The sequence below is a fragment of the Leptonotus elevatus genome, chromosome 12 (genome assembly GCF_054856555.1).
Source record: "Leptonotus elevatus isolate MCC_2025b chromosome 12, RoL_Lele_1.0, whole genome shotgun sequence".
NCBI lineage: Eukaryota > Metazoa > Chordata > Actinopteri > Syngnathiformes > Syngnathidae > Leptonotus > Leptonotus elevatus.
The window spans coordinates 5173969-5187590 of record NC_141250.1 but is presented as its reverse complement, the minus strand read 5'-3'; the positions used below and the strand labels follow the sequence as shown (position 1 = coordinate 5187590).

General features: G+C 38.6%; 1 protein-coding gene across 4 annotated transcripts in view; it reads left to right on the top strand.

The window, feature by feature from the left end:
- Positions 1 to 13622, top strand: part of dgkg (diacylglycerol kinase, gamma) — a 100312-nt gene that overhangs the window by 35587 nt on the left and 51103 nt on the right. For all 4 annotated transcript variants that reach the window (XM_086091391.1, XM_086091389.1, XM_086091390.1 and 1 more), the window contains 5 exons: positions 1007 to 1117; positions 2803 to 2876; positions 4697 to 4771; positions 11683 to 11768; positions 11996 to 12085. In XM_086091391.1, coding sequence (XP_085947517.1) covers positions 1007 to 1117; positions 2803 to 2876; positions 4697 to 4771; positions 11683 to 11768; positions 11996 to 12085 — 436 coding nt within the window. The remainder of the gene's footprint in view (positions 1 to 1006; positions 1118 to 2802; positions 2877 to 4696; positions 4772 to 11682; positions 11769 to 11995; positions 12086 to 13622) is intronic.

Genomic DNA, 13622 nt, shown 5'->3' with positions numbered 1-13622 from the left:
TCAATCTTAAACATTTCTTGAAAAGAATATGTTATATGTGACCTCACTAGTCTAAACATGAGACTCTGTTTTAATATGACATTTATGGAATATGAGTTATGCAGCAAAATCCAGCTGTTTGTATCCATCTCAGGGGGCGGCCATTTTGCCACTTGCTGTCGACTGAAGATGACATCACAGTTGCGCAGGGCTCAGGCAATGACTAATCACAGCTCACCTGTTTTCTCAAGCAGCGCTGTGATTGGTTGTTACCTGAGACCTGAGCAACTGTAATGTCATTTTCACTTGACAGCAAGTGGCAAAATGGCCGCCTTCTGATATTGATAACAACTGCTGGATTTTGCTGCTTAACTCATATTCTACTAATGCAATATAATATAACCAGAATACTGTACTTAGACGAGTGGGGCTGCATAGAACATATTATTGTTAAGATTTTTTTTTATGGTTGACTTCTTTTTTCAGCATTTTTGCTTAATTACTTCCCACCTCCAATATGAAAGACAACACATAGCCTCTCCCCGATTTACCCTGTCGACAAACACGTCACTTATTTGCCTTTGAAAAAGGTCGCATGTCATTTTCAGGTGTGAACAGCAGGTGCATATGCCAGTCGGAGTGTCACGCTGTCACTCTTCTTAACTGGTCGTGTCTGAATTAGAGTTCAGCAAACACCTGCCTCCATTTCAAACTTTGAAATTGATTCTGTTTTTGGCCTACGACATCCCAAGAGCCCTCACATGAGGCTTTAACATAAGGTGAGAGTCTATAAGGAAACAAAGATTTTGGACTTACAAGGGCGAATTTGCGAATAATAAAAAAAAGCCATGTTAAAAGAGTCATGACAGTATTAATTAGATATACGATCTATGAATGAATCAGCTATTGCTGGCTGCATCATGTGCCTCCCAGTTGATATTTAAGAAATCGCTGATTTCGTTGATTGAGAAAAAAACAACCAATCAGAGACATAAGTCGTATCATTTTCCATCGGTCTCGTCTGCAGGACCGCCAGTCTGTGGTCAAACGCGGAGAGGGCGAATCGCCTCCCTGCACCAGCCCGGACGATATCAACCAGATGTTCAAATTCTCACCTGGAGACGGACAAGCACTGCAGGTCCACACATTTTTACGAATTTTTTTTACATCAGAGATGCAAGTAAATTTTTCTAAGTAATTGTTTTGCGCTGATACCAAATTTGCACTAGTTTTTTGTCTAGAACATCAGGTTTTCATAATAGTAATGATAATCATATGATAACAATAATATAATATGTAATATAGTCAGTGATGTGCGGTCAGGATAGGCAAGGTAGGCACTGCCTGCCTCAGGCTGAAATAAAAGTTGAAAGCGTTTGGCCTTTTCTATTTATTTTAATTATTTCTTTCATTTCAGAAAGCCTACACTACCTAGAGGTTTAAAAGTGACAACATTTGGTGATTTTCATACCTCAATTAAAAATGACTCATTACTTCGTCTAGCCTGCAGGCAAAAATGCTGCAAAAAGGATCCTCCTGAAGCCACACCGCTGCTGTGCTTTTCCCAGTACTGTCCGCGATGTGTGTTCACGCATGCGTGGTCAGTTTCCCAGTAGAAGAGGCTTTTACGCAAATAGGCAGATTGCTACGCAGCCTTTTTACGTCGCTGGATTATTCCTATGCGAACGTACGTTCGCACGGTGCATTTGTGAATTCAAAACACACTTGGTGAACAGCAAAGCGGTAAGATGACACCACTCTGGAGAATATAAAACTATTTTCACGGCTTTCTTCTGAGGAAATACGTCAGCTTTTGAAGGATGGGAGACCAACGCCTTAGTTACCGGATCTTCAGCAAAGTAAGAGATAAAGAATTATTCGTACTTTTCACAAAGAATGGGTGCAAAAGGAAAGATTGGCTTTGCGGTTGTGCTTCGATTAACTGGTTGTTTCACTTTACAATACATGATGTTTAGCATTGCTATTGCTAGCCTGATTTTGTGAGCAATTAGGCTGTTTTACCGGGAGATTACATTCTATATCTTTATTACATTCTTTCTGGCCGTCGGGGGGTGTAATTGTCCGTTTTGCGTTGTGCGGCAAATGAGGGGAGGAGTGCACTTCAACGTTTACCGTGGCTGGTAGACTGTGCACTAACTGTGACGTTGGCCCAGAACTTTAGCTGAGTGGCAAGTGTTGAGCTGCCGCATCCGAGGCGATTGGTACGAACCCCGCTCGAAGTAAAAATAAATAAAAAATAAAATGTTGCGGAGCAAAAAAAAAAAAAAAGACTTCAAAAGAGAATAATGTTTTTTGTTGTATTTTTTACCCATACGAAGGAGGCATATGTTAAAATAGTTTGAATGTATGGCATCTTGTATCCAAGTATCAAATATCTCGAGGTCGGGCTGAGTGTCCTCTTTTGGGGAAATGAAAATATGGTCACCCTAAGATATGTTGTACACTCGCCTGCCGACACACAAATTTGTAATTGGTGTGTGCGTCTCAATTTGCGACTGGGTTTGCCTACCCAAACCTAGAGCTCACTGCACGTCACTGAATATAGTAATATTTAGTGATGTTTATGAATTAAGAGTTAGGTTCAGCAACAGAATCTCTTCTGAAACGTCATGGCTATAAATTACAAACTTTTTTTTTTTTCAAGAAGAAAATACCAGTATCAGTCAAAAATACACGGGGACACATAAAGCCGTCTTTGCTTAAACTTTGCTGTTGATCAGTGTAATTTGTTGTTCAGGCCAGATCTCCAACCAAAACCAAGACTAAAAAATTGACCTTGTTGATTCAACTTCCTCTCTCCAGATCTCCCCATTCCCAGGCACTCATCCTCTGCTGGTGCTGGTCAATCCCAAAAGTGGCGGAAGACAGGGGGAACGGTAAGTTTGCTATTTTTATATTGCATTTTCTTAGATCATGTACTGTATTGTAGCATCAATTAGTGATAATGACTAAAGATGTCCAGTGGGACACATTGTGGTCATCTACAACATCCATTCTTCCGTTAGTTTCATTTGTGCTTTCAAAATCCTATTAACATTACTAAAAGGGATGTTTGCTCACCAATAGTGTAGATAATTGGTTTCTGTGTGCAACTATGTTGCATCAGTTATGACATGACGTACGTGTGTTGTTCATTCTATCAGTTGTGTAACTCTACGAGGTCACAGGAAACTGGTGTGCATACATGACTGACTTCATTAGCATATGGACAGTTTGACTGGGCAAAGGTCAATATACAGGCAAAAGTATTATGTTGAACTATGTTATATGTTTTTCAGTTTTTACCAGTGGCAGGAAGTGACCTTGTATGAATATTCTATTACAATATTTTTTTTCATCTTTCTTCAATTTTTTTTAGGACTATTTAATTTTGCTCCCTACATTTGAAAACAAATATCTGTTAGTTGTACTTTGTACTTCCTCCTTCATCAAAATAAGCTCGTTGTATTTCTGGGTGTTGTTGATATATGGTGTTGATTTTACATGGTAGCGTTTTAACTTCTATTTGTAGATGTAGCGATGAACTGTGTTACCTGACATTGGTTTTCTGAAGTGTTCCTGAACCCATGTGGTAATATCATTCATAGAATGATGCTGGTTTTTAATGCAGTGTTGCCTACAAGATCGGAGGTCACGAGCATTCAGTGTTGGTTTTCGGACTTGGTGCTTATGTTCAGATTTTCTGGGTTGTCCGGTGTTCACAAATTGGTGAACCTTGCTTGCAACGTTGCTTGTGGACGGACAACTTAGCCTTTCAGGGATTCTCCTTTTATATCCAGTCATGCCACTTATCTGTTTATAATTAACCTGTTCAACTGTGTAATGTTCCAAACAGTTAAAAAAAATATATATATATATATATATATATAATTATTTTTTTAGCATTTTTCAACTTTTCTAGTCTTTTTTTGCCCCTTCCCAGCATTTTTTAGACTTGTTGTGGGCATGAAATTGAAAATGAGAGAGTATTTGCTTGAACATTAATGAACTCATCTTCATATTGTATTAAAATGAAGGCAAATAGGAATTTTGCACAATGTCCCAACTTTATTGGAATTGGGGTTTGTATTTAATACAATGAAATGAATATGAAGTTCAGTGGAAAATCGTACTTTTTCTTCTTTTTTTTTTGTGAAATGAAGAAGCCTTAAATCCACTTTTTGACCATATTGTCTCAAACCATACCTACTGTAAATACTAATGTCAACCACATTTGACAACTGGTTGATTGAAAACTTTAAGTAAGAGCTTGGGGCAGCAACAATATTAAGGAACATGACATGACATATATATATATATATATATATATATATATATATATATATATATATATATATATATATATATATATATATATACATATATATATATATATATATATATATATATATATATATATATATATATATATATATATATATATATATATGTATGTGTATGTATAATTATTTATATATATATATATATATATATAATTGTTTTATTTTACTTAAGTAAAGGAATTTAATAAGTACTTCTGCTTTTAGCAGTATTAAGTATCTGTACTTCTAAATAAGTACAGAGTATGAGTACTTTTAATACCTGCTTTTTTTTCCCATTAAAAATATTTAAATGTATATAATCATTAGAGAGGATTTGACAAGATTTTTATTTTCCTTTTTGGCTGTTCAAAAGTGGTCACTTCTCCTCCCTTCAGGGTTCTCAGGAAGTTCCGGTATCTTCTAAACCCGCGGCAGGTGCATAGTTTGGACCAAGGTGGCCCAGCACTCAGGTAAATGCTATCCCTTAACTTGATTTAATTCCATCAATTATCAACATCCTCAGCCTCCTTGAGCAGTTACATAAACAATTGATTTTAGATCACAACACAATCAAATGGATGTAGGTTGCCTACAGGGTTAACTTGTCTCTCATAAAAGGCTGAGTGTTGCCATGGAGCCTTAGCAACAGGCTCAGCTGGCAGCGTGGTGAGACGGAGATTGGTTTTGGCCCACTAACACACGCTTGTTTTAGACTGTCGCTCATAAAAATCCCAGTGCAGAACAGACAATCAGGATTAAGTGGATTAATGAACGTTTCACAGTGACATAGACAATGGAAGTGACTCATATGTACACAAACTTCAACACCCAACCCCTGCGCGATTGCACGATTCCCAGCAATGCCACACAGCTGAATTTTCTCCATCAAAATCCACCATGAATGCAAAAGAAATTACACTTCGATGAGATTTGACAGAGATAGAAACGTGATTATGTGAAATGGTTTGCTATGTTAAATTCTAATTGACAGTTGTCAAACTCAAGGCCAGGGGGTCAGATTTGGCCCGCCACAAGATTTCAAGTGAGAACAATTAAATTAAAACAGGAGTTGACACATTTTTTCCCCGATAATTTTACCTGTTTAAAATTAAGATTTACATTTAATTAATGGAATGGGATAATTCTAAAGAATGTCATTCATTTTTATCCATGAAAAATGCAAATAAATAAAACATATATATTCGTTTTTTCATATTTCATCCATTAAAAATGTATTTAGAACTAGATACAAATGAGAAGGATTTCACAAAAAAAACATTACAGTTACACATTGATATATAAAATAAAAAAAGGATTTGACACACATTTTGTTTTCCTTATACCATTTTTTATCTTTACCAATACCAAGCTGATATATTTTATTTTTGTACCTTTAAAAAAACAAAAAACATTACCCATTAATATACAAATTTACAAGTAAATTAAATCCGAAAAGACTTGCCAGAAATATGCTTAACAATATTCCTGATTGTCAATGTCGCTACTGTACATCAAAGATTTTCTTTCCTAAGGTGTGTAATATGAATTCAGTATGATTGTGGCCTAAATCTGGGCATTAATGATCCGCTGAGCACCAGGTGGCTGACTTGAGTGAAAGGCGTCTTTGGCTGCGTGCAGCTGCCAGAGATGAAAGCCTCCATCAACACCTTTGTCCCACTCACATGAAAGGTCCCTTTGAAGGTCACGTGTGTGCCCTGTGGCCGCATAGGTGGAGTGTGCATATGTGGATGGACAGTATCTCTTCATCTCATACCTAGGTTTAGAAAGACGTGGAAAATCCCCAGTAAATTTCCAGAAAACTTCTGGTAAATTTCAATTGGAAGCTTGCTGGGGAATATTCAACCTTTTCTAAATTGGATACTTTCCATGGGAATTATCTGAATTGGTGGAAGGGAACTGGGAATTGAGGGTAATTTAATGGAAATGTATCATATGGTTACATTTTTGGCACTCAAGTTAGGCCTTTATATCGCTGTGATCTTTCTTGCTTGGCCTTCTGTATCTTTTGCACTCTTGGCACACATACTAGTTGTATCCAGATAAGACCGTAGAAGCACGCATTGCCACATGGGATAGACAAATTCACCACCCTATGTGGGCGCTGCAGAAAAAAAGCTCCATGGATGTGTGTTGATCTTTTTTATGGAGGATAAAAAAAAATAGATACATTAAAAGAAAAAGAAAAAAATATATATATATATACATACACACACACACACACACACACACATATATATATATATATATATATATATATATATATATATATATATATATATATATATATATTAGGGTGCCTCAAATTTCAATGGGAATTTTTAATGTGAAACAATGAATTCGGCTGGCATTGCATTTTGTTCCAATTATCCCAAAAAATGACTCGAAATCGATTGAATTTTAGGGGTGCCACCAAGCACACAAACTTTTGCGAATTAAAAAAAAAACATATTTTTTTAGTGTAATTGTCCAAATTTCACTGGGAAATGTTGACTATAGTACAGTTTTTAACAGTAGTATATTCTCTCGGGCCATCAAAGTTAATTTAGTCTATTTACCCTGAGAGGGAACTTGAACATTTCTTGGAACTCATTTTTTATTTACTCTGACTTATTTTACACATATAAAGTTGAATTGATTTTATTGTTACACGCAAGGAGCGATACTGACACACACAGAGGAACAATCTCTCTTTAGTGGCTAACTAATAGAAGAATAAAAGTGTATATTAACTAAACCAGGGTTCACCAATTCCGTTCCTCGCGGTCTGGAGTTGTACAGGTTTTACATGTTCTTGCCTACCAACACATCTGATACTAAAGATCAGGATCGTTATCAGGCGTGCTGATGAGCTGATTATATGAATCAGGTGTGCTAGTGGGCGGTAACATCTCAAACTTGCAGGACTCCGGACCTCAAGGACCGGAATTGGTGAACACTGAACTAAACCCTAAACTTAAATTGCTCAGTCAGGGACAGAGTCCCCTCCATTGCATCATCCACTCACCCACTGGATATGTCTCCTTAAGAGTAACCATGCTATTCAGGGATTAGCTTGCGTTTGCAGCTGTGAAAGTTGGGTTGTTGGTGCGGTCAAGTTCAACTACCTGCAGCACATTCTGCAGATGATGCTCCTTCCTGGCCACTTCAACAAAATCAGACGTGAGCTTGACGCTACACTTGGAGTGCCATTGTCCACATTGGTTACACATAGATTGATGTCACTTTTTAAGCATGATTACTAACAATAATTGGGTCATTTTTTATCAGGTGTGGTGCCATTTTAGCCTTCAAAATGTTTTTCTTTTAACTCTCCAGACTTTTTAAAATTTAATATCAAACAGTGTTCATTATTTTTTCTTTTTTTTTTCTTCTTTTTTTTCCTTCTTTTTTTTCTTTTTTTTTTTCTTAAGAGCTCAGTATTGTTCATTCGGAAATGTCATCATCATTGCTATTTTTATTTTTTTTTTTTAATATATATATATATATATATATATATTTTTTTTTTTTTTGTGTGTGGGTGAGTATGTGTATGTGCGTGCGTGCGTGCGTGCGTGCGTGCGTGCGTGTGTGTATTTGTTAGCTCACCAGAAAACCTATTAGAAAAAAATCTCATACCGTTTACCTAAATCGAACACCAGGAGACCCGAGGGGACCGAAGAAAACCAAGGAAGGTGAAATCCAGCACCGACCAGACACCCCCCACCAGAACTCCTCCCCAGCCCAAGAAACATCCAGACCCCAACAAATCCAAAAAACATAAAATCAGGGAGGCCTCAAGAGACCAAAGGAGAGACCGAGAAAAGGAAGGAAGGACAGACGAAGCCGCGTGAGATCCGCAGACACCAGCCTCCACCGATTCAATAACCTGAGGAGGAAACAGATTGTGTCTGAGTTTCGGTAGATGCTGGTGTGGTGGATCTGGCATGCATGAAAATCTCCACCAAAGAGGGGAGCCGTCGACCCCCGCCGGAACAGAGCAAGCGCAACACCTCAGGGCCCCCCAGGCCGCGGCAGCGCCAAAGGACGACCCCCGGGCCCCGCCAGGGCCACCGGCCGGAGAGCAAACCCAGGAGCAGGAGCGCCCCCCGCCCCAACACGGCCCGCGCCCCCGGCCCAACGCAGCAGGACGGGGCACTGCAGGCCCACCAGGCACCCCACCGGCCCCCAACCCCCGCCCCCCCCCACGACCCCCCGCCCCCCATCCACCCCCGCCACCCACCCCAACCCAGCCCCAGCCGCCCCCACGCCCCCAATCCCCCAGACACCCCCCACCCCCAGCACCCCCCACCCCGCAACCCCCACCACCGCCCCCCCCCCCAACAAAGCCGCCCCCCCGACCCCACCCCGACCAACCGGCAGCCCCCCCAACCCCCGACCCCCAGCCCCCGGGGACCACCCGCACCCAGACACCGGCGCCGAAGAGGGGCCGGACAGCGGAGCGGAGAGGGCAGCCGCGCCCACCCCACCCCCCGCCGTGTGGAAGGACGGAACACCGGGGGCAGAAGGGGGAGATGGGGGCACCGGAGGGCGGCCGACACCCCCGAACCCCAGGCCCAGCGGGGGAAGGCCCCGGTCGTCACCCCAGCGTTCTTTGTGAAAATTAACCCCTGTTACTGAGTCCGCCAGCTCGCGGACTGGCGAACTCTACCCCTAAACCGTGAATGTGACCCCACCCAGTGTATATACAAGTGTGTGTGTGTGGTGCATTAAAATTAGGAGCAGGTGAACCGGAGCCGATGGAAATGATATTCCCACGCTCCGATCCACCCGCCACCCAAGCATGTTGCTGAGTGTATGTGGTGCATTTAAAAAAATAGATAGGGCGGGGGGGGGGGGGGTGGCGACACGGACAGGGGACCGCAGCACTGCTCTATACTGCGGCCCCCAACCGATGGCACCCCCACAAGACCCCCCCCCACCCACAAGTTGTGTGGTGTATTAAAATTGGAGGGGAGTTGTAGGGTGAAGACGGTGTTTCCACCCTACCCCACCCCCCAAAGTGTGTTATGTGCCCTATATGTCTATAAAAGTGTATTGTGCAAACCTAGTGTAGTGAGTTAAGAGGTGTGACCAGCGGGGCCCCCCCCAACCGGGCGGGGGCAGGAGGCGCACCGGCCCACCAAGCCCCCACCCACCCCACCAGGACCCCGGCGGGCATATGGGACCCGTCCGGCGGGGCGATACAGTGTTCATTATATAAAAGGAAAAATCTATTGGTCCAGCTTAACACGTTATGATGTAACCATTTTTAAAATAGGTTTGTTATTTACTAACTAACTAACTAACCAACTAACTAACTAACCTTTGCTATATTAGTTAGCTTTATGTAATTAACACAAAATAACTACATAAAGACCTAAATGACTGTAAAAGTAAAAAAAAATAATAATAATAAACACACACACACAATTACAGGTATGATAGTGTAATGTATTCAACAATAATTGTGTCATTACTAGTAGCTATTCTGTGCCATTTTAGCTATAAGACAGTTTTGTTTCCTTTAACTTAATTTATCATTTAATATCAATCAGGGTTTATTATACTGTATGAAAAACCCACTGATCTATCTTAACATGTTATGATGTAACCATTTTTTTAATAGGTTTGTTTAACTAGCTTAACTGTGGTTAGCAAACGTTTGTTAGGTGATGTTAGCTTTATGAAATGAACACAAAATATCAATATAGACCTCTATGACTGTGAAAGTAAAAAGTAAACACACAACAGAACAGATGGTAAAATGTAATAAGATTATACATACCCAATTGAAACAATGACCGTCACTTCAGTTTCTTAAGAAGCAGTCTTTTGTTTTACCTCATCGCTTTGGCACCCATTAACCACAATTTACTAATAGTCAAAAAAACAAATATATGGTGGCATCCCTAAACCATCATATATTGGAGAAATATTTTGTATGTGTGATTTCTAGATATATAGCCATATAGAAAAATCTAAAATGTTGTTTTTTGATGCACCCTTGAGCAATAAACATAAGTATATGCATTAAAGTAATACATTTAATACATTTTTGTGTATCACATTTACAATATTTGTTCATGTCAAAATATTAGGGTCATTTTTTTCCATTTTAAATTATGCAAGTAATTAACTGATTAGAAAAGGAGGCGGATGAACGTGTGCAGTGGATCAAAAAATGTTGAAGACGTCATAACATTCAATGTCAAAAGAATTAACACATAACCAGTGCTCTTCAAATTTGGCGGGATAAACATGTTGATAAAAAAGCCTTTTAATTAAGCGATTAATCATGATTAATCAAAATTCTAAGATGTGATTAATCTGATTAAAAAAATGTAATTGTTTGACAGCTCTAATATATATATATATATAAATAAATGTATACAAGTAAAACTAAATACAAACACAAAAACCTAGTAAAATGTCAATGACTGTGGGAGTCATTGACATTTTACTAGCATCTTTAAGTAGAGCAAAGTACATCAGCACAACATGCCCCCCCCGCTCCTTTTGTGGTCACTTCAAGTACCTAGCCATTGGTATCCGTAAAAGGTGGCCACTTAATTAGGGATAGAGAGAAGGACTGTAGCCCTGCTTGTCGTCTGTGTGGTTTTGCACGGAAACATCTCGCCATCCGGTCGGCTATATTTAAGAGGGTTGTTTTCGTTTACATTTTTGTATGTATGAATTTACTATACACATTTTACAAAGACTACTGTATTTTCACATGTATACAAAAAGCAAAGGGATAAGAGAGGCAGTTTACCAGTTGAAATAATTGTTATTAAATGACAGTTAACTTGAAATAAGTTTTATTCTTTATAAGGATTCAGTACTGCACTGCTCCACCCCTTTGGAGGACCAAAACTGCCCAAATTAAAAATACATAAGTGACTAAATAGATAAATAAATGAATAAAAATGAAAATAAAAACAGATTTGAAAAATATAATTCTGAAATTAAATACCAAAAAATAAATATAATTGGAAATGAAACAACAATATAAATATTTTTTTTTTTTTAATCACGCTAAGGACCGCCTTGTAATTTGAATAGCATTTCATTTGAATCTCATTTTTTATTTATTTATTTATTTATTTTTTATTTAGACATAGATATATATTTTTTGTTGTTTGTTTTTTGTATTTAATTTTTTTATTTATTTTTATATCCGTTTTTATTTTCACTTTTATTTATTTATTTAGTCATTTATTTATTTTTAATTTTGGTCCTCCATACACCTCTAATCATTACCATAGCAACATCACTGCCCAGAATTGTGTTTCTGCTTAATGTATCAACTTGGGCTAATGAGAATTCATCAAAGCAGTGTTGACACCAGTGATGCTAACACATCGCACGTCTTTCCCCTCAGGCTCAACTTTTTTCACGACGTCCCTGATTTCCGAGTGCTTGCGTGTGGCGGGGACGGCACCGTTGGATGGATCCTAGACTGTATAGGTACTTGTTCACACGTTCATGTTCTACATTTCATGTTTTCTTGCATCACCTTGATATGTAGTATGGAAAGATGTAACTCCGGTCACAAAAATGTTTTTAGAAACTGGTGAGGTCATCTTGACCAATATTAACGTCAATGAAAACGTCTTTGAAAAAAAAAACTGTCATTTCATCTTGTGTATCAGTCACTGGTGAACAAATGTGACAATAGAAATATGTCTCTGCAGACAAGGCCAACTTTGCCCGGCATCCCCCGGTGGCCATTCTCCCGCTGGGGACAGGCAACGACCTGGCACGCTGCCTCCGCTGGGGGGGAGGTGAGACCGCTCTACATGCTATACTACACAGGCAAAGTCATTACTTCATGTGCAAATCGTCTATCGGAAACCATTTAGCAGTATTCGTTTGTATTACTCCTGCCAGCAAACCTTGTTTACAAAATTAGAACCGGCAGTTGTGAAATGCATCCACATGATGGAATTACATGGCCATTAAGATAATATTGTGCATTAAGTAACCTCATTAGGGGGGGAGGCTATTGAGGAGTTAAGTGGAAATTAGTTAAAGCCTGGATCAGGAGTTCTCACTCAAGAATGAGGGCAAACAATTGTAACTTCCTGTCAATAATAATAGGGAAAAAAAAGACAAATATATTTTTTTTTTTTAATATGAGCTTGTGGCAATGCATTCATTTAGTTGATTTACCGTTTTATGTGACAAGCTACACTGTTGGGCCAACACTCAACTGTGAGTCACCCGGACAGAAAATATCACCACCTGCTCCATATTTTTAGTTTTGAAGATAAATTGACAGGATATGTACCAAAGAACCACCTATCAGTTTCACGGTCCATGATTGATTAGAATTATTATAAATAGTAGCTAAAGGCACTAACTAACAGTTAAGACATTTACTTAGCGTTAGGCCCTGGAGTATTTTGGCAATGACATTGTTTTTAATGATATTTGCCTTTATACAACACCAAATTAAGCTTTAATACGAGCGGTTTTACAAAAATAAACATTCATCATTGAATTCTGTCATTTTTAGGGGGGAAAAATAAGTCATTGTGACTAAACCCTTACGAGCAAGTAGTTTCACATGGTTACCTCATATTTTGCATATCATGTTTAACCTGTATAAATAGTGACTCTTATTAAACACTGTCAACTTTCTAGCAGTATTAGTATATTAGTGTAGTTAGTATATTTTCATTGTCCAATACAAAGCGAGCATTCTAAACATATGTTCATTGTTTTTTGCATAAAACCAACACCCGTAAAATTTTGAGTTACAGGAAGTTTGTTTGTTTCTTTGTTTCTTTCTTTCTTTCTATCTTTCTTTCTCTTTCTTTCTTTTTAGAATGATACTTCTCAAAATAATTTTGTAGGAAATCATAATCAAATCAGTATGAATAATTTTACTCTGAAAATTGACAATCCGATAAGAAGTGACTTGTCTGAGTTTTTCTGTTCATTGTAACCTAAAACATAGTTAGTGATCTCTTTTGGTTTGAAAGACAACAAAAAAAAAAAAAAGTATTCCGGCTACAACACCCACCTCCACCCACCCCCTCTCCCAAAAAACTCACAACATTTGGAATGGCTGTAAATTTCACTTGGCAGTGGCCGTATGACAATTAATGACCCAATAAAAACTGCTGAACATTTGTTGAGTTTTCTCTTAATTCAGAACAAAGAAAATTATTTGAATTTTGCAGAAATCTTTTTTTTTTTCTTCCAATTGCTGTTTCGTGTTTTTAATCGCACAGCAACGATATCTCAGCAATCTCAAAATAATTTAGTTTGAAAGTATACAAAAATAAACCATTTTATTAGATCCTAATGGACTAT